The sequence below is a fragment of the Lethenteron reissneri genome, chromosome 55, assembly GCF_015708825.2.
Source record: "Lethenteron reissneri isolate LAM-NWPU_2019-01 chromosome 55, ASM1570882v1, whole genome shotgun sequence".
Lineage (NCBI taxonomy): Eukaryota > Metazoa > Chordata > Hyperoartia > Petromyzontiformes > Petromyzontidae > Lethenteron > Lethenteron reissneri.
Window position 1 is genome coordinate 7,242,736 of NC_083833.1, and position 25,499 is coordinate 7,268,234.

The 25,499-nt window shown below is 54.3% G+C and overlaps 1 protein-coding gene across 1 annotated transcript; it reads right to left on the reverse strand.

Annotated features, from left to right (window-relative positions):
• Positions 1–103: 103 nt before the first annotated feature.
• LOC133356684 (SRSF protein kinase 2-like) lies at positions 104–24,946 on the reverse strand. Its single transcript, XM_061574323.1, has 14 exons — positions 24,930–24,946; positions 23,489–23,697; positions 20,088–20,196; positions 13,765–13,852; positions 13,204–13,291; positions 11,844–11,950; positions 10,210–10,362; positions 9,255–9,518; positions 8,573–8,648; positions 6,496–6,596; positions 4,768–4,875; positions 4,363–4,432; positions 2,613–2,705; positions 104–1,727 (listed from the first exon to the last, which is right to left on the reverse strand). Exons 1-14 carry the CDS (start codon positions 24,944–24,946, stop codon positions 1,540–1,542), a joined length of 1,671 nt encoding a protein of 556 aa, XP_061430307.1. The 3' UTR covers positions 104–1,539.
• Between the last annotated feature and the right edge of the window lie 553 nt (positions 24,947–25,499).

The following is a 25,499-nucleotide window of genomic DNA, read 5'->3' on the forward strand; positions in this document are numbered from 1 at the left end:
CCGGAGGGAGTGGTGCTGGGCACCGAGATTCTCCCCTTGAATTCTCTTCCGAATCCCAAGCACCACATCTGTGCCCCCCCCCCCGCCCACCCGCTTTCCGGAATCTTAGTTGCTGGCTCCACTGTCCATCTCGTTCCTCGACGTCACTCTCAGCTGTGTCATATCCTTCCATGTTCACTTACTACACCAACCACATCATCAGATGTGGCAACCAGGACCTCAGGGCCCTCCGTCATTTACGTTCTCTCATCACCACCCACATCGCCGACACCCTCGCCCGTGGCATGGCCGACTGTTGCAATCTCCGTCTGTCTTTATTTCTCATCGAGTAACCTCAAGAAACTACAGCGGCTGCAAAACATCCTCTGCACCTGTCATCATCGGCGAAATTCCCTCGCCTCCCTCCATAACCTGCTACAAGATCTCCTGCCTCCACTCCCTCCTCCACTGGCTTCTCACCATCACCAGCAGGGTCAGCTACAACATCTCCTGCCTCCACTCCCTCCTCCACTGGCCTCCCACCATCACCAGCAGGTTCAGCTACAACATCTCCTGCCTCCACTCCCTCCTCCACTGGCTTCCGACCATCAACAGCAGGGCCAGCTACAAGATCTCCTGCCTCCACTCCCTCCTCCACTGGCCTCCGACCATCACCAGACGGGCCAGCTACAAGATCTCCTGCCTCCACTGGCTTCCCACCATCGCCAACAGGGTCGTCTACAGGATCACCTGCTGTCTCTGCCACCGCTTTCGGTCGTCCACAGTATCTTTCGTCGCTCACCCTACCGTCACCCTGCAACGCAGCACACGGCAGAAGTCTCTGCAGCAGCGAGCGCGACTCACGGCCTCCTACCCGCTATTGCAAAGATCAGGGCCGTCACTGCCAGTTGTCGTCTCTCCGTGGCAGGCCTTGCCGTCTGGAACGCCATCCTGCGTCACATTCACAGCCCTCAATCTACACAGGCATTTCACAGACACTTAAAGGCCCCGCCTCTTAGATTCGCCCCGTTTTCACGAGACACTGGACTCGACTCCGCGCCTCAGAGCCACGGTCATTTATGTCTGTGGCATATTGTGCGCGTTAGAAATTGCACGCCGATTAGAACAGTTTGACGAGCGTTTGTAGCCATTCTACTTGGAGGGCCAGTAGGCAGGCCCTCGCCAGGCCTGAAGCCGGCAGGCCTAGAGCCCACGGCTAGAGTTAGCTCTACACCACAAGTGCACAGGGACCCCGCATCTTCAGGCATCCCAAAAAGATTTGTCTTTGTCTCTCGGCATCTGTCTCTCTCCACGTCTCCATGTCCCATCGCCCCGCCCGACTCCCATCTGCGCAGCCATCATAGGTTTGACCACGATCGCCTCAGCGTGGGCCTTGCCTAGGCCGGCTGCAGCCAGGAGTGGCCCAGGCTCTGTGTGTGTGTCTCTCTCTCTGCGTATCTCTCTCTTGGTGTCTCCAGGTCCACTCACCCCATCTATACAGGGCCGCCCCCGCCACCGCTCATCGTCATGACGATGGCATGGGCTATAGCCTGGGCCCCGCTAGGCCTGCTGCAGCCATTCGTGGTCAAGGCTCTGTGCGGCCGTGGCTCTCCGCCAAGGCCTCGGCGCCAGCATGGGCAGCAGGAAGGAAGCGAAGGCGTTCGCCTCGTCCGCGCTCCAGCCGTACTTCTCCAGCAGCATGTCGGGCAGCGCCCACGGCGTGAGCTCGTCGATGTGCCTCATCTCTCCTGCGGGGGGTCACGGGGGGTCACGAAATGCGGTGAACTGCCGTGACCACGCTGCACAACCGCTCCCCACACGCGCGCTCACCACCACCACAAGAGCAGCAACAAAAAACAGCAACAGAGCCTAGCTTGTATAAAAGTTGTATTCGGCCAATTAACCCTTTCCTGTTCCGAGATCTCCGCAAGGTGGGTCCATGTTTACCGCTGAACCTCGGAACGCGCGAGCGGCTCAGCGTAAAGTTTTTTTTTTATTTCGAGAGGCGTAGTAGTAGTAGCGTCGGCGCTTTTTTAAAGACATTGTTTACCCACTGCAGAGAATCGGGTATTGGACGTGCGAGAGGAAAGGCCGTTCAGCGTTGCGGGGGATCGAGGGTTGCCCCCTCTCACTTAGCGTGGGTTTTTCACACTCAGCGTTGGTTTTTCTCACTCGTTTACGGAGGTGGCCAAACATCCCCAATGTAGGATGACAGAGCTTGGGCAATCATTGGCAGCGCCGTGACTGTGTGGTTTCCCATGCCTCTGGATCAATCCCCTCTACTCTCTCTGAAAGCGAATGACAAAACTGCGTGCATCACACATTTCTCAAGCGTTGATCAGTATTCGTTCCCCAACTCCACGGTTGCCCGCACTCCCTGATAATAATAAAAACAATCACGTTTGCTTTCGCGTAGCATCGTTCAGTCTGTGCAAATCTGCATCTCACACAATCGCCGAGGAGCCACTAACAAGCTGCAATGCGGCAGCCGTGCAGGCGGGGGTGTGAGCCGGCGCTGGCAACACATTTCCCAAGCTCTGGACTCCTCTACATATTAAGATGTTTTGCGAAAGGGCTGAGGGGGGGGGGTCACGTGAGTTATCGATGGGTGTCACTCTGCGCGGTGCACCGACCTTTGCTGTTGAATATTTCCCGAGAGTATCTCCCGGACATCGCAAAGCTCTTGGGGAGGTTTCCCAGCAGCTCGATGATGTGCGCTATGTGGTCTGCGCACGCACACGCACACACAGACAAAGGTCCCCCGTATAGCCTCTAAACAGACTGTTGGGGCAAGTGCTGTTAGGGAGCACCTGTGAAGGCTGGCACGGCACACGAGGGGGTGGGTGGCCAGCACCACGCCCGGCCGCCTTTGTCTCCCTCGTGACGATGTTTACACGCCGCGCAAGGTACTCATTTCAGGCTGAGTCGAGACGCACACACACATACACACATGTCAGCACACACGTGTGTACACACTCAAATGCTCTAATCCCTCCTGGATCAATTGCAGATCAATTGCGTGACTGTGTGGCTGTGTGTGACTGTGACTGTGTGACTGTGTGTGCTATGTGACTGTGTGTGTGTGACTGTGTGTGTGACTGTGTGTAACTGTGTGCGTCTCAAGGTGCACTTGGCCTGGCACAAGCGTCGTGGTGACGTCAACGCCACTTAGTTGCGAATGGCGGTTGTTGCTGTGTGACTGTATGTGTGTGACTGTGAGTGACTGTATGTGACTGTGTGTGTGTGTCTGTGTGTGGCTGTGTGTGACTGTGTGTGACTGTGTGTGTGTGACTGTGTGTGTCTGTGTGTGTCTGTGTGTGTGTGACTGTGTGTGTGAGACTGTGTGTGTGACTGTGTGACTGTGTGTGTGACTGTGTGACTGTGTGTGTGTGACTGCGTGTGACTGTGTGTGTGACTGTGTGTGTGACTGTGTGACTGTGTGTGTGTGACTGTGTGTGTGTCTGTGTGTGTGACTGTGTGTGTGACTGTGTGTGACTGTGTGAGTGTGACTGTGTGTGTGTGTGACTGTGTGTGTGTGACTGTGTGTGACTGTGTGTGTGACTGTGACTGTGGTTGTGAGTGTAATTGTGAGTGAGACTGTGGTTCTGAGTGTGATTGTGAGTGTGTGACTGTGGTTGTGAGTGTATAACTGGTTGTGAGTGTGTGACTGTGAGTGTGACTGTAAGTGTGGTTGTGAGTGTGTGAGTGTGGTTGTGACTGTGAGTGTGGTTGTGAGTGTGTGAGTGTGGTTGTGAGTGTGTGATTGTGTGTGACTGTGAGTGTGTGAGTGTGGTCGTGAGTGTGGCTGTGACTGTGGTTGTTAGTGTGAGTGTGGTTGTGTGACTGTGGTTGTGAGCGTGGTTGTGAGTGTGTGACTGTGGTTGTGACTGTGGTTGTGAGACTGTGGTTGTGAGTGTGACTGTGGTTGTGAGTGTGGTTGTGAGTGTGTGACTGTGGTTGTGAGTGTGACTGTGGTTGTGAGTGTGTGACTGTGAGTGTGGTTGTGAGTATGGTTGTAAGTGTGTGAGTGTGGTTGTGAGACTGTGGTTGTGAGTGTATGACTGTGAGAGTGTGACTGTGAGTGTGGTTGTGACTGTGGTTGTGAGTATGTGACTGTGAGTGTGATTGTGTGACTGTGGTTGTGAGACTGTGGTTGTGAGTGTATGACTGTGAGTGTGTGACTGTGGTTGTGGTTGTGAGTGCGACTGTGAGTGTGGTTGTGGTTGTGAGTGCGACTGTGAGTGTGACTGTGAGTGTGGTTGTGAGTGTATGACTGTGAGTGTGTGACTGTGGTTGTGGTTGTGAGTGCGACTGTGAGTGTGACTGTGAGTGTGGTTGTGAGTGCGACTGTGAGTGCGACTGTGAGTGCGACTGTTCACGAACCCTCGTCTCTGGAGTATCCCTCCCCCGAGTGCGGCTCAAAGAGATACCCTCCTGTGGCCAACTCGAAGGCCTGGGGTGTGAGACAGAGGGACACACGGACACCGCGATGTGAGACGAGTGGTGTGGTACTAGTGGTACTAGTGTACTAGTGGTGTGGAACTAGTGGTGTGGAACTAGTGGTACTATCGGTACTAGTAGTGTGGTACTAGTGGTGTGGTACTAGTGGTACTAGTGGGGTGGTACTAGCGGTACTAGCGTGACTAGTGGTGTAGTTCTAGCAGTACTAGTGGTGTGGTACTAGTAGTTCTAGCAGTACTAGTGGTGTGGTACTAGCAGTACTAGCGGTACTAGTGGTGTTGTACTAGTGGTAGTAGAAGTACTAGTGGAGTGGTATTAGCTGCGGACCATGCAGGCGGTGCTCCAGATGTCGGCCGACGTTCCGTACTCGGCCCCCAGCAGGACCTCCAGGGCGCGGTACTGCCGCGTCTGGATGTCGTCCGAGAAGTGCTTGTCCTGGCAGAGGTCACAGGGGTCACGGCAGAGGTCACGGCACAGAGGTCACAACACAGAGGTCACGGTACAGGGGTCACGGCACAGGGGTCACGGCACAGAGGTCACGGCACAGAGGTCAATGCGTTGTGGTCACGGCATAGGTCACGGGCCGCCGCTAGGTCGACTCAGCCTTAATTGAAGACAGTACCTGGTATTGCTGTGAAACATCAGCACTGGGGAGACAAAGGCGGCTGAGCGTTGGTCGTGGCCTGCATCGATGTGTTCTCGACCAGCACTTGTCCACAAACATAATCGATGGTGATAGTGATGGCTGTGGTGGTTACTTGTAGATCTGAGTGGTTGTGATGGTGGTGGTGATGGTGGTGGTGGTGATGGTCGTGGTGGTCGTGGTGGTGATGGTGGTGGTGGTGGTGATGGTCGTGGTGGTGATAGTGATGGTGGTGGTGGTGATAGTGATAGCTGTGGTGGTTACTTGTGGATCTGAGTGGTGGTGGTGGTGGTGATGGTCGTGGTGGTGGTGGTGGTGGTGATACTGATGATGGTGGTGGTTACTTGTGGATCTGAGTGGTTGTGGTGGTGGTGATGGTGGTGGTGGCTGTGGTGGTTACTTGGGGATCTGAGTGGTTGTGATGGTTGTGATGGTGATGGTGGTTATTTGTGGATCTGAGTGGTTGTGGTGGTGGTGGTGATGATGGTGGTGGTAATAGGGGAGCGGGGAGTGCAGCGGTTAGCATGGGGCACTACGAACCCGGCAAACCTGGTCCTGGGCCTCCTCTAGGTCGAATCAGCCTGAAATGAGTACCTGGTGCAATGTGTAAACATCGCCACTGGGGAGACAAAGGTGACCGGGCGTGGTGGTGGCCACCCACCCTCTCGTGTGCTGTACCGACTTTCATAGGTGCTCGTTAACAGCACTTGCCCCGACAGTCTGTTAAGGCTATACGGGGGATATTTGTCTTTGGAGGTGATCATAGTGGTGGAATACTGTCGATGAGATGGTGATTGGTGGTGGTGATAGTGGTGGTAAGGTAGTGGTGTCGTGATTAAGGTGATGACAATGATGTTGGAAGATCTGAGGTGGTCGTTATGGTGGTGGGTGGTGGTGGAGGCGACAGTAGTGATCGATGTGGTGAGGTGGTGAGATGATGGTGAGAGTGGTGGAGGAGGAGGTGGAGGAGGTGGAGAGGGAGATGGATGAGGTGGAGGAGGTGGAGGGGGAGATGGAGTAGGAGGATGTGGAGGTGGAGGAGGAGGTGGAAGAGCTGGAGGAGGTGGACGAGGTGAAGGTGGAGGAGGTGAAGGAGGATGTGGAGGTGGAGGAGTTGGAGGAGGCGGAGGAGTTGGAGGAGGAGGAGGAGAGGGAGATGGATGAGGTGTAGGAGGTGGAGGGGGAGATGGAGTAGGAGGATGTGGAGGAGGAGGTGGAGGAGGAGGAGGTGGAGGAGGAGGAGGTGGAGGAGGTGGAGGGGGAAATGGAGGAGGTGGAGGAGGTGGAGGGGGAGATGGAGTAGGAGGTGGAAGAGGTGGAGGAGAAGGTGGAGGAGAAAGTGGAGGAGGTGGAGGAGAAAGAGGAAGTGGAGGTGAAGGAGGAGGTGGAGGAGGTGGAGGAGGAGGTCGTACCACCCAGCAGGCGTTGCCCAGGTCGACGACCTTCACGAGGAGATGTTCGGCGCTTGCCGGGTCCAGGATGTCTGGCAGCAGATCCGCAGCGCTCGGCACGACTGCGGCCAATCACCGACACCACGAAACTTGTCGGTTCACTTTTTGTAATCATCGACTTTTCATCAATATTCATAAATTTTCTTTTTTTAAACCACACAAACCTTACCATATTAATAAAAAGTATGCGGCCCTTGCCCCACCACCTTCTCCAACCATTATATAAACGGAGTGGTAGCTCTTGTCATCTCTCATTTACTTGATACAGCTGTCGTGGCTGTGACGGTACCACCTGAAGACGGAAGCTTGTGTTGCCTCCGAAACGTCGTGATTTTTATTTTATTTTACTTTTTAATGTTTTTACCTACGTGACTTTACCGAAAAAACCTAAGAATATGAATCCTTGCAGTCACGAAAGCTTCAAATCTAGAATAAACGCAACTTTTGTTTGCGGTTTGATATTCATGCTTTCGACTTATGTGCAAATAGCAACATTCATTTGTCACAATCGACCTATGTGTGTATGCACGTTGAACTTCTTTCGCACCGTACGTCGCCAACCGTGCTAATCGGAGCTGCGGGTGTAAGGACACCAAACTAAACACAAAAAGCGGTTCTGTAGAAATGAGTTTGTCAATCCGGATGATGATTTAAAAGCACACATATATATCCAGCGGCTTCCTAATATCGGAAGGAAGAGCGTTCCAGACGGCCGCAGAAGAGCATCTGAAAGCGCGCGATGCGGTGACTGCAGTTTTTGTTTGACGGTTAGTCAGAAGCCGCTGCTGCGAGGATGAATGGAGTTTGCGTGGTGATGGTTTATGCTCCTTGACGAGAACAGCGAGGTATTGTGGCTCATTTGTTGCAAAGGTGTCAGTTTTGTTGCCAGATAGAAGGGTAAAAAAACAATTATCATATTTATTATTGGCAAATGAGGTTCCAATGGTTGTAAATGCTTACCCCGAGCTCTCATACTCTGATGGTGCATTGTCTTTGAGTTGTGCGCCTTTTGGCGTCATCTGGTCCAACACCATGTGAGACTAGGCTCTAAGGAAAGCTGTCTCGGGTGTGGACCAATCAACTTCAAGGACAGTGCATATATTATCAGAGTTATGTTTTTTGTTTGCATTATGGCTGCAGGTATTGTGGTCTATGTAAACATGACTCCTTGTAAAAAAAGGTGTCAGTTTTGTTGCCAGATAGAAGGGTAAAAAACAATTATCATGTTGCAAAGCTGTTTGGTGGGTGCCAAGGGATGGGACAGGAGTCAGCATTGAGTGCCACGGTGGCTAGGAGATGTTAGCTACCTCGCCTGGTATACAGGAGGTCGTGGGTTCGACTCCGACCCTGACGCCTGCTGTATATTTGGAGTTTGCGTGTCTCTGTCTTTCATCATCATCACGGTTGCTAGGAGATGTTAACTACCTCGTCTGGTATACAGGAGGTCGTGGGTTCGACTCCGACCATGACGCCTGCTGTATATTTGGAGTTTGCGTGTCTCTGTCTCTCATCATCATCACGGTTGCTAGGAGATGTTAGCTACATCGCCTGTTGTACATGAGGTCCTGGGTTCGATCCCGACAGTGACATCTGCTGTATATTTGGAGTTTGCGTGTCTCTCTCTCTCTCATCATCATCACGGTGGCTAGGAGATGTTAACTACCTCGCCTGGTACACAGGAGCTCGTGGGTTCGATCCCGACCCTAACGCCTGCTGCTGTATATTTGTAGTTTGCGTCTCTCTCTCTCTCCGTGGTCGCGTGGATTTTTCTCTGGGGTCCTCCGGTTTCCCCCTCCACATTTAGAATCAACAACATCACGCGTTAAGAGTATTTGGCCGCTGTAAATGTCCACGTGATGATGACAAGCCACTTTGTTGAGCACTCATTCGTGACGGCCAGCTCGCTTCATATTTTAGTTCATCGTTAAGTTTTATAGTTTATTCTCTGCGTCCGTTCCTGGGCAGAACGAAACATTTCTGTGGAAGGGGAACGTTCAAATTCCGCGTTGACACCGCGGCAGACAAACGTGGGACCCACCGTGAAGCGGAGTGGCTGGCGTAGAGAGTTCATCCAAGGTCACCGGTCCCCCCTCCTCCCTCCCCGCTGCTCCCCCATCCACCCCCTCCTCCCTCCCCGCTGCTCCCCCATCCACCCCATCCTCCCTCCCCGCTGCTCCCCCATCCTCCCTCCCCGCTGCTCCCCCATCAACCCCGTTCTCACCCACCCCATCAACCCCGTTCTCACCCACCCCTTCTCCCCCATCCTCACTTCCCACTACTCCCCCATCCACCCCATCCGCGCTCTCCTCATCAACCCCGCTCTCACCCACCCCTTCTCCCCCATCCTCACTCCCCGCTGCTCCCCCATCCACCCAATCCACGCTCTCCCCATCAACCCCGTTCTCACCCACCCCTTCTCCCCCATCCTCACTCCCCGCTGCTCCCCCATCCACCCCATCCACGCTCTCCCCATCAACCCCGTTCTCACTCACCCCTTCTCTCCCGTGCTCACTCCCCCCTTCTCCCCCACCCTCCTCATCCTCACTCCTCCCTACCAACTCTGCCTCCCAATTCTCAATCCTCATCAAGTCCCCATCCTCCCGGTACTCCCTCGCCAATGCTCCTCCGTCCTCGCCGTGATCGCCCCCTATCACCTCCCAATCCCCGCCATCGTCGCTGCCGCCTGCCCCCCCCTCCTCCTCGTCTTCCCTCCCCATCACCCCCCATTCTTCCCCAAACTCGATGCCCTCCTGCCCACCCTCGCCCCCTCCAGTCGCTCCCCATCCCTCGCTATCATCGCCGCTGCTCATCGCTCCTCCTTCTTCCTCCTCCTCGTCGCTCCTCGCCGGGCGGAGTCGTCGCTGGGGTCGCGGGGCTCCTTCGCTCGTCGTCGACGCCGCCGCCATCGCCGCTCTGCGTTTCTCCTCCTCCTCCTCCTCTTCCCTCCTGCCGTACGATTGCTCCCTCCACCTGCGCGGAGGTTCCTGCGGATGATTGCGAGGAGCGGAACGACGGGCGCCGTTTGTTACGGCTGGGGAGACGATGCTCCGGTGCGCGCTCGCGATCCGGTGCCCGGTGGATCGAGTGGTGATTTTGCGATTCGCGGTCATCCTGCTTAGACGATGGGAAGGCGGATGATGGGAAGGCGGAGTGGGTGGGGAGGTGAGTGTGTGGATGGTCGGGGAGGCGGGTGGGGCGGAGGAGCGACGCTCACAACAACGAGCGGAGCGCCGGGTGGCTATAGCACAGCGAGTTGGCACAGTAGGGGGCACAGGTGGTGCATCGGCCACTCATCTCAGTCAGTCGACCCATGGCACCTGGGACACTTCACGTGACCTCAAGGTGCACATAGTCTGGCACAAGCGCCATGGTGACGTCACCGACACTTAGCGGCGAATGCCGGTTGTTGTTGTTGGGGGTTTGTGGGGAGGCGGGTGGGGTGGGAGTGTAGTGGTTAGCGCTACGCTGCACTACAAACCCGGCGACCCGAATTCCATTCCCGCTCACGGCCGACACCGGTGACGATTATCTGAACCGGTCCCAGGCCTCCCCTAGGTCGACTCAGCCTGGGGGTAGGTGGTAGTTGGGGGGGGGTAGTGGGTGGGTTTGGTGGGGGTTTGGTGGGTGGGTTGGTGGGGGGTTGGTGGGGGGGGGGCGGTGGAGGTGCGCGCACACCTGCTGCGGCACAGCTGTGCGCCGGCCTGCCGTGGCGTGAGCGGCCAGCCTGCGCAGGTAGTCGTCCCCGACGCACAGCAGCACGTTCTCGGGCTTGATGTCCGTGTGGATGACCCCGCAGCGCGCGTGCAGGTACTCCAGGGCCTGCAGCACCTGGGGGGACACGTGGGGGACACGTGGGGGACACGTGGGGGCTCACGTGGGGGGTGAGGGGACACGCGGGGGGACACGTGGGGGTCACGTGATGGGACACGTGGGGGGACACGTGGGGGACACGTGGGGGGACACGGGACACATGGGGGACACGCGGGGGGACACGTGGGGGACACGTGGGGGGACGCGTGGGGGGACACGTGGGGGGACACGTGGAGGGACACGTGGGGGAACACGTGGGGGGACACGTGGGGAGACACGTGGGGGGACACGTGGGGGACACGCGGGGGACACGCGGTGGGACACGTGGGGGGTGAGGGGACACGCGGGGGGAAACATGGGGGACACGTGGGGGGACACGTGGGGGGACACGTGGGGGACACGTGGGGAGACACGTGGTGGGACACGTGGGGGGACACGTGGAGGGACACGTGAGGGGACACGTGGTGGGACACGTGGGGGGTCACGTGGGGGACACATGGGGGGACACGTGGTGGGACACGTGGGGGGACACGTGGGGGACACATGGGGGGACACGTGGCAGGGGTGACGGCAGACCGTCGCTCACGCACCGCAAATTGCGCGTCTATTTCGCAAAATGAAATTAAACGCGTTCGACGGTAAGCCGCCCGCTTCCGTTGAGTCGTCGCTTGTGAAAAATAATCGACGGTGGGGTTTTGCCTGCCGAGATATAAACATTGTTTTAGTTTTATTTGTATTTTTTTTTAAAGTGATTTGTTTACTTGAACGAGACTTCGCACTCCCGCCGTGTTTGGGATTTAGTATTTGTTGTTGCGACGTTCTGACCTGCCCCGACTGGACATCTGTGACATAAACCTTTTCTGTTCACAAAATATTATAAAAAAATATATAGGCGACGTTTCGGGCAATGACCCTTCTTCATCGCACGCACGCTACGAAGAAGGCCCCCGTTGCCTGAAACGCGTCGGCTGTGCTCCACATGTTCATCCCCTTAAAGGTGCCGCAGTGTCATTGACGAAGGCGTTTAGTTCTTATGCAACTCTAAGGGGCCGTCCATAAATGACGTCACGTACCTAGGAAGGGGGGGGGGGTCAGACATTTGTGACGATGTGTGACCAGGGGGGGGGGGGGGTGGTTTGAGAAATATGACGTCACATCAAAATGGGCGATTTTAAATAAATATAGAATTGTTACAACAACACTAATTGTTATCACAACACTCCTACAACATCAGAGTGCAGCGCTACACTAAATACACACTACAACGACAATAGTTTAAAGCGATTTGAAGCATTTTTATTTTAAAAATTTCAATATGATTTTGGCGGGGGGGGGGGGGGGGCAGAGCTTTGTGACGTCATATTTGAGGGGGGGGGGTCAAAAATCGTCCAAAATCGCGTGACGTCATTTACGGACGGCCCCTAAATGAATGACGATGAACGACGAAAATATTGCGTGACGATGGTGACGACGGTGACGACGGTGACGACAGGCCCCACCTGGCGGATGATGGTCTTGACGCAGGGGATGGGGATGCCTCTGTAATTGGCCCTGACGATCCACAGCAGCAGCTGCTGCCCCAACGCCTCGAACACCATGCACATGTCCACCGTGACGTCAAGGGAAGTCCGACGGTTTTTCACCCACCCTCTGATCCTCGCACCACTCGCCACGTCACGAGCTCTGTGCCATCCATCCCGTGCGCTACGCTCGCAGTCGTCCGTCTCTGTGCCTCCCTCGAACCTGCGCCCAGCCTCGATCGCTCACTCGCTCGCTCACTCGCTCGTCCCTTCGCGCTTCTCGCTCCACTCCACTCAGGAAACGAATCCCTCTGCAGCACACACACCCACTCACTCACTCACCCACTCACTCACTCGCTCACTCAACCACTCGCTGACCCACTCACCCACTCACTCACTCGCTCACTCACTCACTCGCTCACTCACCCACTCACACACCCACTCACTCACTTGCTCACTCACTCACTCGCTCACTCACTCGCTGACCCACTCACTCACCCATTCACTTAACCACTCACTCACCCACTCACTGACCCGCTCGCTCACCCACTCACCCACCCACTCACTCACTCATTCACCCACTCACTCACCCACTCACTCACTCACTCACTCACCCACTCATTGACCCGCTCGCTCACCCACTCACTCACCCACTCACTCACCCATTCACCCACTCACTCACTCACCCACTCACTCACCCACTCACTCACCCACTCACCCATTCACTCACTCACTCATTCACCCACTCATTCACCCACTCACTCACCCACTCACTCGCTGACCCACTCACTCACCCATTCACTTAACTACTCACTCACCCACTCATCCGCTCACTCACTCACACACTCACCCACTTATTCACCCACCTACTTACCCACTCACTCACCCACCCATTCACTTACCCACTTACTCACCCACTCCCTCACCCACTCACTCACTCACCTGCTCACTGACCCGCTCACTCACCCATTCACTTACTCACTCACCCGCTCGCTGACCCACTCACTCACCCATTCACTTACTCACTCACTCATTCACTCACTCACCCGCTCGCTGACCCACTCACTCACCCACTTGCAAGCCCACTCACTCACCCCTTCACTAACCCACTCACTCACCTGCCCTTATTACCACCCCTACCCCATCCCCTCCTTAACCACTCCCACCTGTCCTCCTAACTGTCACCATAACTACTCCACCACTTTAATACAAACAACGACAACTCCACCACTCCCATCTGACGTGCCGTTTCACGAACTGCTGGATCTCAGGGCGCCAGGCACATCAACCTAAAGTAGAGACCCCGACCCCACCACCGCCCCACTACGCGGAGGGATACGGATTCCGTTCGGCCCGGACACTTTGAAGTTGTCGAGCAGAGCGACGACTCGTTCCCGGTACGGATCTTCGGAGTCCGCCTCCCGTATCTGTGAGCGACACGCCGGTGGGGGGGTGGGTGGGGGGGTGGGTAGGGTGGGGGTGGGTGGGGGGGTGGGGAGGGGTGGTGGGTGGTTGGTGGGTGGGGGTGGGTGGGAGTGGGTGTGGGTGGGTGTGGGTGTGGGTGGGTGGGATGGGTGGGGTGGGGGGGTTCGGGTGGGTGGGTAGGGGTGGTGGGTGGGTGGTTGGTTGGTGGGTGGGGGGTGGTTGGTTGGTTGGTGAGTGGGGGGGTGGGTGGGGGTGGCTGGGGGTAGGGGTGGGTGTTGGTGGGTGGGGGTGGATGGGGGTGTGGGTGGTGGGTGGGGGTGGGTGGGGGATGGTGGGGGTGTGGGTGGTGGGGTGGGTGGGTGTTGGTGACGGGGGGGTGTATGTGGGGGATGTGGGTCCTCGTTCAGCGGTTCTCGGTCAGCGCTTTCTGCGTGACACGGACCGCGCGGGGTGCCGGAGTGTCGCCGCCACTCACCCGCTGCAGGATGCTGACCTCGTCCTGAGCGGCCTGCGCGTAGTGCAGAGCGCTCTTCACCACCTTGAGCGCCACGAAGCGCTTGGCCCTGGACGCGGCAAACGCAACGCACCGCTCATCGCCGCTCAGCACCGCTCATCTCCGCTCATCACCACTCAGCATTGCCCGGCACTGCACCGCTCATCGCCGCTCAGCACAGGGACGTGAGCAACCATCGCAGTTGAGGGTGAGAGGCAGAGAAGTCGTCATGGTGATGACAACGATTACGACGATGATTATGACCACGATGATGACGACGATGACGGTAATGATGATGATGATGCCAATGACGATACAACAATGATGGTGATCGCGATGGTGATGATGATGATGATGCTGACGACGGTGATGATGATGACGGTGATGATGATGCTGACGGTGTTGACTATGGCGACAATTGTTGGCGACGACGATGATGACGGTGACGTGATTGCGACGATGATGACGACAATGATTATGACGTTGATGATGATAACGATTGTGATGATGGTAACAACGTTCCGACGGTGACGATGATGACGCCTGCGACGACAAAGAAGACCGTGAGGATGATGATGACCCTGATCGTGATCTTGTTCTTTCTGCAACACAGAGCGCCTCAGCTCAAGGAGCTCCGTGCAGAGTTTAAAAAGCGGGAGACCAAACATCGAGCGATTTAGATGGCAGGGCCGGTGCAAGGGCCGAGGAATCGGTGACCCTGAGGGCACGTGGGGGTCACGGATGGGCTGTAGGCAGAGGTCGCAAACGGGTTTTGATTCCTTACCCGTACCCGGCCGCACCAGGGTCGCAAACGGGTACCCGTACCCGGCCGTACCCGTACCTGGCCGTACCCGTACCCTACCCGTACCCGGCCGATCGCGATGATGACAACACGGCCGGGTACGGGTAGAGTACTGGTACGGCCGGGTACGGGTACGGCCGGGTATTGGGTACCTGATTGCGACCTCTGGGATGAAGCCATGTTGCAGGCGCGGGTGGGTTAATTCTAGGAACTTAAATTGTGAGAAGAGACAAGACGTTGGGAAATGAGTGACAAACAGTTACTCACCAGTGACTCACGGCCTACCCGTACCCGTACCCGGCCGCACCAGGGTCGCAAATGGGTACCCGTACCCGGCCGGGTACGGGTAGCCGGGTATCGGGTAGGGTACGGGTATCGGGTATCCGGTTGCGACCTCTGGCTGTAGGGGAGGGACGAATTCAACTATTGTCTCGATGTTGTCCGTACAGCAGGTGGAGGGCACATAGAGCATTTATAAAATGTGTAATGCGGGCGTAAATGGGCGGGGCGGATATGACGATCCGAGAGGGAGGAGTCAGGGTGACGTGGGGGAGAAGTTATAGCGGGGAGACAGGAAGCTATCTGGGTCAGTCGGGGGAGTGAAGGGTGGTGAACACGTTGGGTGGTCGCCGTGCCTCAGCCTGGTGGCTGAGGGGCTCATGACGGCGCCAGCCAGCGGGGTGGAAGAGAGAGTGGAGGATTGAGGTAGGAAATGGCGAGATAGCCATAGAGGCCACGAAGGGCTGACATTGGGAGGTGGCGAGATCGCCACGCACGGAGGAACAGGGAGCAGAGATGGAGCTGCTGGGGGAGCAGCCAGAGGGCTGTACCAAGAGCCTGCAGCGGAGCTGCAGGAGCGTGGAAGGCTACGGGAGCGAAGGCAGATGTGGGGCTGCCAGGGAGAGAGTCTCAGGAGGAGTGCCGTGTGGGAAGGAGAACGCGAACCCCAAATAAAGGACACGGAGTCAGCAAGAAGTGTCTGAGTCCTTTTATTACACTGGAGTCAGAAGTGAAACGGCATCTCAAAACAACTGAGAGAAAGAAGAAAAAAAATATTCCTGCTACATCATCCGACGACGACTACCTTCCTCAGACAGTGGACCTGCCTGCGATGGAAGAGGAGATCCGTTCTGGAACGAGTACGGGTCCGGGTGAGCAAGGTGTCGCCGCGTCGGTGGACCTGTCTGTGCCGGAGGATGCCAACTTACGATGGAGACAGATGGCGGCGCAGATGGGGACCTTGAAAATCGTGCTGGCGCAACTGTGTGAGTTCACCACGCCGAGGACGACGTCGGGGAGGCCCGGTGGTGATCCGCAGGCCTCTGCCTTTCCTGCGCTGCCAGCGCCATTGCCACGTGGCACGAAGACGCCATCTTGTCTTCACCGCGGCGGGAGGACGCCGCCATCTTCAACATCGCGGCGGAGAGGCAGCCTTGCGCTGCCATCTGGAGGTGCCGCGGGGTGAGCAGCCTGCTGTGAGCTGCTGTTTTTCGAGGGGGTGCTGCGAGGAGAAGACGCCGATGCTGCAGCTGCTGGGGCGGGAGCTTCCCGTCCTGGCTCGGGTGCGTGACAACGGAGCCGTCAAGTCGCCGAACGAGTTCTGCGAGGCGTCTCAAGTTGCCACCCTGCCGTCCTCTTCTTGCTGCAGCCCCGGGCGAGTCATAACGATACGCACCCGGCCTTAACACACACCTCACTCATCTTTCGAGGGCCGGGGGGCTATTTTGGTTTTCTCTTATGACTCGATTGTGCGGAGCGCGGTTCGGACTGTGTGTATATGTGTGTAATAACGATGAACGCGCTATCTGCTTGTTGCTTGGTGTCAATATAAGTGTGTGCGTGTGTTGAGAATGGACGGAGAGTCTGCTGTATTTGCTGAGTGTCAAATTGTGTGTGTGCGCTGCTGCGTGGAGTTGTTATCTTGATGGTGAAGTTAATTATTAACTTGGGAGCGTCGGGTATCTTGCGCTGTATTATTTGTGGGTTACCTTGTGTGATGGGCTTAATTGGAAAAAAATATATATATTTTTTTGGTGTATTGTGCTGCGAGGTGCTGTGTGCGATGCGATTGTTGCAAGAGAGAGAATAATTGTGTTGTTGCTGCAAAGTTACGACAGGATTAATGGTGTGTTGGTTGCCTGCAGATCTGCTTGCTATTGTGCTTAAATGTACGCGTGTGATCGCGATATGCTGATTGCATGTGCTGTTATACCGTTCTGTATGGTTATGGGGTGCGATGCAGTGGTTGACTATTGGAATTGAGATTGTTATTATATTGTGCGTACTTGTTGGAAATTGGTAACAAATTGGAGGGGGACCCAAAAATTTGGTTGTATGGGTGTTGTGCACACGAGATTGCGTGTATATTATAGGGGTAATTGAGCTTTTTGAAAATGAGAGTGCGCGATGACGCCGTTGTGGGTGGCTTAGATGTTAATGCTAATGGGATCGTAAATGGGCGCCAAGTGGCGTCGTGTATTGGTTGATTGCATGCAGCCACGAGTTGCTTTGCGAGTTGGGTTGTGTAACTAATGTGGTTGGTAAAATATTGGTTAAAAATTCCCCGATATGACTGCTGCGCGCAGCAAGCTGGGGCTGTGCGTCTATCGTTGTTGGGGTTGTTACAATAAGACGGGGGATGCATTTTGTGACCCCCAGCATAGGGAAGCTGGGGTGCACGAATGGAGAAAACTGGCCACGTGTTCGCACGTTGGGCCGCCATTTTGCGCGCACGCGGGGTATGGCGACGATGCGCTTTGCGGAAAGGGCCGCCATTTTGAGTGCGCGCGAGAGATTGCGCGAACGCGCTGGGCGAAGGGGGACGCCATTTTGAGCGCGCGGGAAAAACCGGGGTGGGGCAAATATTCCATCTGTTATGCCTGCCATTGTTGATTGGGTGATGCACGAGTTGTGGTCACATCGGCCTATGGCTGATGGCTGACCTGACAGCCCGGAGGCGAAACCTCCGTGGTATGTCCTGAACTAATGGGCCATGTGCTCATATGGCTCGGGGAGTCATGGTTCAGTTGTGCGGTGGCAGACTGAACCTGGTGTGCCGGGGGCTCACGGGATCTGGGTTAGGGTGTTATTGTCTCTATAAGAGAACATTGCCCCGTGGGGGGAGTACAGGGGGTCTGGCATTGCTGGGGGATGAACCTTCCCTGGGCTATAAAGCATCGGACTATACGAGGCTGGTGTGTGTCCATCTCTGATGGGATAGTAAGGGAGGAGCATGGCCGAGTTGCTGCTCATCCCCGAAATTGCACTAGCTGAGAGTATGGTCAGTGGATGTTGCTGTGGGTTGACGACCACGGTGGGGGTTAGGGCGAGTTAAACGTTACCGCTGGGGAGCGTGGCTCTCTCCACGCGAGGGTGTGTGATTAGGTGTTTTGTTGGGTTGCTGAGAGTGACCATGGGTACATGCTGTGTACGTGCGATGTCTGTGCTGGTCCTCAAGGGAGGACTGCTGGTGGGCAAGAGCAGGAAATTTTGTTGTTGTTGTTGTTACGTGTAAATAATATTGTTGTTAAAATGTAAATACTGGGGCATCCATTGCGTTTATTTTGGGTATTTATGGGGAGTTTTTTTTTAAGCGGGCCGGATTTACATCATCTCCACTACCCTGGGGCCGGGTGGCTGTCGTGTACGACATGCGGATGTGCGTTGTTGTGCTGTGCCTCAGGGGATTGGATTCTCCTTCTCGTCACAGATTCTTCAGCTCCCGTCGCACTGGGTGTTACCTGGTGTGCTAGCTGGATGAGGACTTGAAGGAGCAATTGAGCGCCGTTCGTCATTCTGCTCTACCACTTGCTCTTTGACGTTGGACTTGAGCCGAGCGGATGGAACTGCAACATGGACACGCACTAAAACATCACATTCTGGGTTGTGCGCGTTGGCCGTTCTTGCGTGTCAGTTGCCGTTGTTGTTCATTGTGCCATTCTTATTCTTGTTGTTGTTGTGCGGAGGACAGGCCGGTGTTCTGTTCCAGTTCCTGATACCTCCCCTTTCGTTGCTTGTGTTGTTGTTGTTATAATCTCCGTTGTGTCTGGGGGACTCCTGATTGTGATGCCTTCGCCCGCATTATTTTGTTCTGTTTCAGCCGAGGACGGCTGGGATTTTCTCTACGGGGGAGGGTAGTGTAATGCGGGCGTAAATGGGCGGGGCGGATATGACGATCCGAGAGGGAGGAGTCAGGGTGACGTGGGGGAGAAGTTATAGCGGGGAGACAGGAAGCTATCTGGGTCAGTCGGGGGAGTGAAGGGTGGTGAACACGTTGGGTGGTCGCCGTGCCTCAGCCTGGTGGCTGAGGGGCTCATGACGGCGCCAGCCAGCGGGGTGGAAGAGAGAGTGGAGGATTGAGGTAGGAAATGGCGAGATAGCCACAGAGGCCACGAAGGGCTGACATTGGGAGGTGGCGAGATCGCCACGCACGGAGGAACAGGGAGCAGAGATGGAGCTGCTGGGGGAGCAGCCAGAGGGCTGTACCAAGAGCCTGCAGCGGAGCTGCAGGAGCGTGGAAGGCTACGGGAGCGAAGGCAGATGTGGGGCTGCCAGGGAGAGAGTCTCAGGAGGAGTGCCGTGTGGGAAGGAGAACGCGAACCCCAAATAAAGGACACGGAGTCAGCAAGAAGTGTCTGAGTCCTTTTATTACAAATGGTTAGTAAAACTTGATAACTCATCTTCTTGGTTCTTTCGGTAAAGTCATGTAGAAGGGAAGTAATAAAACAATAAAAATAAAACATAATAAAATAAAATAATTCTCACGACGTTTCGGCTACAACGCAAGCAGCCGTCTTCAGGTGAAGAATGAGACACTGCCAAGCTAGGAGCTTATATATAAGCTGCGTTGGAGGTGGAAGAAGAGCGCCTTAACAAAAGAATGTGCATATCAAGAGGAATTTAGCATATTCATGGGAAATGCGTAGGAGGTGGGCGGGGGGGTTCAAAGTCATATTATGCCCATGCATTATGCAGGATCAGCAGCACCAAGGGAGGGTGCAGGGAGTAGCATTAACAAAGGAAAGGAATGTTAATAGTATGTAGCTGCAGTTACTAAACAATTACGTAGAAAACTAAAGTGTAAACTACATAAAAAAACTAAAGTATAAACTGCATAGCATCATCAGTATATTTACTATACTCTACAATAAGCTGAGTTACTAACAGCAAGTAATACATTACAATTCTACGTCGTAAAAATTATATAATATGCTTCCATCTAAACTTTATTCTCTTACATCACACAAGCATACACCGTACTATATACTGCCATAGATAAACCCTGCAGTCACGAAAGCTTTAAATCGAAACTTGATAACTCATTAAACCGTTTGTAACTTTTTGTGTAATTGTAACATGTTGCCATCGTAAAAATATACTCCTTTGAAATTGGGTCCATCTCTTTTAAACAGCCTGTATACAGCAGGCGTCATCAGGGTCCGGATCGAACCCCCCATGACCCCCTGCGCACCGGGCGAGGTGGTTGACATCTCGCGGCACTCACCGCGTGTCCCAGCAGAGCCACACGGTGGAGAAGTGTCCCCAGCCGAGTTTGCGGACCACGTGGTAGCGGCTGTCGAAGAGGTCCCCCTTCCGCACGGGGTGGTAGCCGCCTGTGAGAGAGACAGAGGAGAGACAGAGGAGACAGACAGAGGAGAGAGACAGTGAAGAGAGACAGAGGAGAGAGAGATGAGAGAGAGATGAGAGAGACAGATGAGAGACAGATGAGAGAGACAGAGGAGAGAGATGAGAGACAGAGGAGAGAGACAGAGGAGAGAGATGAGAGACAGATGAGAGAGACAGAGGAGAGAGATGAGAGACAGAGGAGAGAGACAGAGGAGAGAGATGAGAGACAGATGAGAGAGACAGAGGAGAGAGATGAGAGACAGAGGAGAGAGACAGAGGAGAGAGATGAGAGACAGATGAGAGAGACAGAGGGGAGAGATGAGAGACAGAGGAGAGACAGATGAGAGAGACAGAGGAGAGAGAGATGAGAGAGACAGAGGAGAGAGACAGAGGAGAGAGATGAGAGAGAGAGATGAGAGAGACAGAGGAGAGAGACAGAGGAGAGAGACAGAGGAGAGAGACAGAGGAGAGACAGAGGAGAGAGATGAGAGAGAGAGATGAGAGACAGAGGAGAGAGACAGAGGAGAGAGATGAGAGAGAGAGATGAGAGAGACAGAGGAGAGAGACAGAGGAGAGAGACAGAGGAGAGAGACAGAGGAGAGACAGAGGAGAGAGATGAGAGAGAGAGATGAGAGACAGAGGAGAGAGACAGAGGAGAGAGAGATGAGAGAGATGAGAGAGACAGAGGAGAGACAGAGGAGAGACAGAGGAGAGAGAGATGAGAGACAGATGAGAGACAGATGAGAGACAGATGAGAGAGACAGATGAGAGACAGAGGAGAGAGACAGATGAGAGAGAGATGAGAGACAGATGAGAGAGAGATGAGAGACAGATGAGAGAGACAGAGGAGAGACAGAGGAGAGACAGATGAGAGAGACAGAGGAGAGACAGATGAGAGACAGAGGAGAGACAGAGGAGAGAGAGATGAGAGACAGAGGAGAGAGACAGAGGAGAGACAGAGGAGAGAGATGAGAGACAGAGGAGAGACAGAGGAGACAGACAGAGGAGAGAGAGATGAGAGATGAGAGAGACAGAGGCCCCTGTCCAAAACAGCCTGGGACCCGCGCATTCAAGGCCCGCGCTCCATCCACAGTTCGCTTGCGGAATGTATTAAAGTACTCAACTTGATTTTTATATGAGTAAGGCTCCATTGAGCTGCATAGATCGCTCTTTTTCAACCCACAGTGTGACTGGGGCCTCCCGAACGAGACGATGGCACCGTATTGATACGATGGAACTGGATCGAGCCGATGGCACCGTATCGCGAACACCTGCACCACCCGATGCCCGCTGCTCTCCGGCGGACTGAGCGGCATTAGTCGCGCTAACTCCTGAAGCTATCGCACGGCTCACAGACTTAAAGTTGGACGTGTGTGATTTTCACACACGCACACACGCGCATACACTCGCGCATACACACGCACACACGTGCACACATGCACACACACACGCACACACACGAGCGCACGCACCCACACACGCACACACACGCACACATGCACGCACACGCACACACACACGCACACACACGAGCGCACGCACACACACACACGCGCACACACACGCACACACACGCGCGCACGCAGACACGCGCACACGCGCACACACATAACGAGCATCGCTCCCCTCCCCATGCTGCAAACGCAAAACTTGGCAGGACCCTCCTGAAAGTGAGTCAGGTGACTCGGTGCGAGACTTCCCCGTGTAAACAAGCACAACAACAACAACAGGAACAACAACAGCTAGCAACCAGCACGTCTATTGGACGTGACGTCCAGCCAGCCAGCAAAACTTTTTGTCAGAATCTAATGTAGAATATGACATCAGCCCACCACGTCCTTTGGATGTCACCGTCTGTCCGTCTCTCGTTCCCTTCCTCCCTCCGGATGTGATATCCGGCCAGAAAGCCAACCAGGAATACTTTTTCCCTCATATAGTGTGATGGTACCGTACATTATATCAACCAGCACCTCCCTCCTTTTTTTTGAAAACGATCAGACGAGAAAGATGCTCGGTCTTTCGGCACTTGACTTCGTTCATCATGTCGTTGGTTTGTATTTTTTTATATGCTCCCTTTTTTAATCAAAGACATAACGCGGGTTTCCCGTGTAACATTAGTCCCGTTGTGTGTTACTGTGTTCATAGACACCAACAAGAAACACAAATCACCCTCAAAAACCCATCACCAGATCCCCTGCTGCTGCGCTACCAGCAGCATAGCGGCGAAAGGCACCTGCCTGACCTCCCTCCCCTCCCTCCCTCCCTCCAACCCCTCCCTCCCCTCCCCTCCCTCCTTCCCTCCTTCCCTCCGGGCGTAACATCCAATGAGCCAAACCAGCCAGCCAGCCAGCAAAACTTTTTTTCGAACGATCTCCATCTTTCGTACGACTGCTGCTGGAGTAGACGCAGAGCAGCGACAACAACTTCACATCCAGGCGGTGAAGCCCATCAGACAGCGCGGGGTGGTGTGACCGCCGCGGTGTTTCTCCTTCGCGTTTGTGGATCGGGCCATTGCGTCGTTATACTGGCAGCAACAACAGTTCCACACTGCCCACCAGGGATGATTTGTCTGTCTGTCTGTCGTGCATAGAGCCACGCCCTCGAGTTTTGTCACGCAGCTTGCGCCGCGTGACACGGATCGCACGAATGCGCTGTCCAATCAAGTTCCTACCTGCCCACTCCGAATGGAACGTGTTACGTGCGCTACGGTCTGTCCTAACAATTCACGACGATGACGATTTGTGCCTCCTCCCATTGAACCCTGCGGACGGCAGAGGTCGCAACCGGGTACCCGATACCCGTACCCTACCCGATACCCGGCTACCCGTACCCGGCGGTACGGGTACGGGTAGCCGTTTGCGACCCTGGTGCGGCCGGGTACGGGTAGGCCGTGAGTCACTGGTGAGTAACCGTTTGTCACTCATTTCCCAACGTCTTGTCTCTTCTCACAATTCAAGTTCCTAGAATCAACCCACCTGCGCCTGCAACATGGCTTCATCCCAGAGGTCACAATCAGGTACCCGATACCCGTACCCTACCCGATACCCGGCTACCCATACTCGGCCGGGTACGGGTACGGGTAGCCGTTTGCGACCCTGGTGCGGCCGGGTACGGGTACGGGTAGGCCGTGAGTCACTGGTGAGTCACCGTTTGTCACTCATTTCAGGTAGGGTACGGGTACGGGTAGGGAACTGGTACCCGTACCTGGCCGGGAACGGGTACGGGTAAGGAATCAAAACCCGTTTGCGACCTCTGGCGGACGGGCAGCGGATCCCTCACCGGGACAGTAATCCTGCGGATCTTCTTGGCCGTCCCCAAAGTCCGAGTCGCCGTGGCCGCTCGAGTCCTTGGGCCGGCGAAGCGGGTCCTGCTCCTCCTGCTCCTCCTTGCCGCCGTGACGCCCCTCGGAGTCCTCCTCCTTCCCGTTGTGGCCGCACTCCTCTTCTGTGGTGGGGCCCGGCGAGCCGTCGCCGCTCTCCAGCTCCGGCCTGCGACGCCGGGGGGGTGGGGGGGGGGCGCAAATGTTTGATAAACTCTTGACCATTTCACCGCCTTTTGGCGTCATCTGGTCCAACCCATGTGAGACTAGGCTCTAAGGAAAGCTGTCTCGGGTGTGGACCAATAAACTTCAAGGACAGTGCACATTATCAGAGTTATGTTTTTTGTTTGCATTATGACTGCAGGTATTGTGGTCTGTGCAAACATGACTCCTTGTAAAAAAGGTGTCAGTTTTGTTGCCAGATAGAAGGGTAAAAAACCAATTATCATTTAACCGTTGTTTTTAACTTACCAGGCAAGACCCCACTGAGCTGGAAAGTTTTTTTTTGTTTTGAAGCCACCTGTCAACAGATAATAGCTCAACTAAATGGCTTATCTCTTGACTTAAAGCTTTCGTGACTGCAGGAATTCATATTCTTGGTTCTTTCGGTAAAGTCACATAGAAGGGAAATAAGAAAATAGAAAACAATAAAATTCTCACGATGTTTCGATTGAACCTATCTACGTGACTTTACCGAAAGACCCAAAGTGGCTTATCGTCGTTCTAAACTAAAACTAAACTACTTGAAATTCCACCACCGAGCTACGTACTGTAGCTCTCATTCTTTCGGAAGCGACCCGGCCACAATTGGATAAGCTCAATAAAGCGGCGAATCGTGGTTCTAAACTTCAACTAAACTACGTAGAATGGAAATAATAAAATAATAAAATTAAAACATAATAAAATAATTCTCACGACGTTTCGGCCACAACGCAAGCAGCCGTCCAACCCAGCTTAAATATACGCTCCAAGCTTGGTGGTGTTTCATTCTTCACCTGAGGACGGCTGCTTGCGTTGTGGCCGAAACGTCGTGAGAATTATTTTATTATGTTTTATTATTATTTTATTATTATTTCCCTTCTACGTGACTTTACCGAAAGAACCAATAAGATGAATCTCTGCAGTCACGAAAGCTTTAAATCGAAACTTAAAGTAAACTATTTAGTATTTTACCAGCTGGCAAGGCATTGTGGTTACTGCCTTCTCCTGGCAAGCCAGGGTACGACGAACATCTGAGTTTGCGGTGACCCACCAACCCTCGCTGCTGCCCGCACAGCGCTGGGTCACGTGCTATTCGCCAGCATCAGAGTGTGAATTGAGCTCATTGAAGGACAGCACAAACTCTACTAATGAGGTGATGGACATTCTTCCAAGGTCCCTTAAATCACCCCTAATCCTCACCACGGGACCAGAGCCATCTTCTCACATGCCCTGTCGTGTGAGAGGTATTCATCACATGGCAATCAAATCTCCCCCCCCCCCACCCCCCCGATACGTATTAATTTCTCATAAGCGGGGCATAAAGCCCCACTAAGTAAAGGTTAAAATGTTACATTTCGATTTAAAGCTTTCGTGACTGCAGGGATTCATCTTCTTGGTTCTTTCAGTAAAGTCACGTAGAATGGAAATAATAAAATAATAAGAATAAAACATAATAAAATAATTCTCACGACGTTTCGGTCTGTCGAGAAGACAGTCTGAATGTGTCTTCTCGACAGACCTGTTTTTCACCTGAGGACGGCTGCTTGCGTTGTGGCCGAAACGTCGTGAGAATTATTTTATTATGTTTTATTCTTATTATTTTATTACTTCCATTCTACGTGACTTTACCGAAAGAACCAAGAAGAGGTTAAAATGTGTTGCCGTTCTATCTCTGCGTCTTTATGTACGCCAATGGATCCCGAGGAAAACTCATTTCCATGGAACTGCGTTTTGTGTTTAGTTCGTGGTCCTTTTAAATTTCTCAGATGC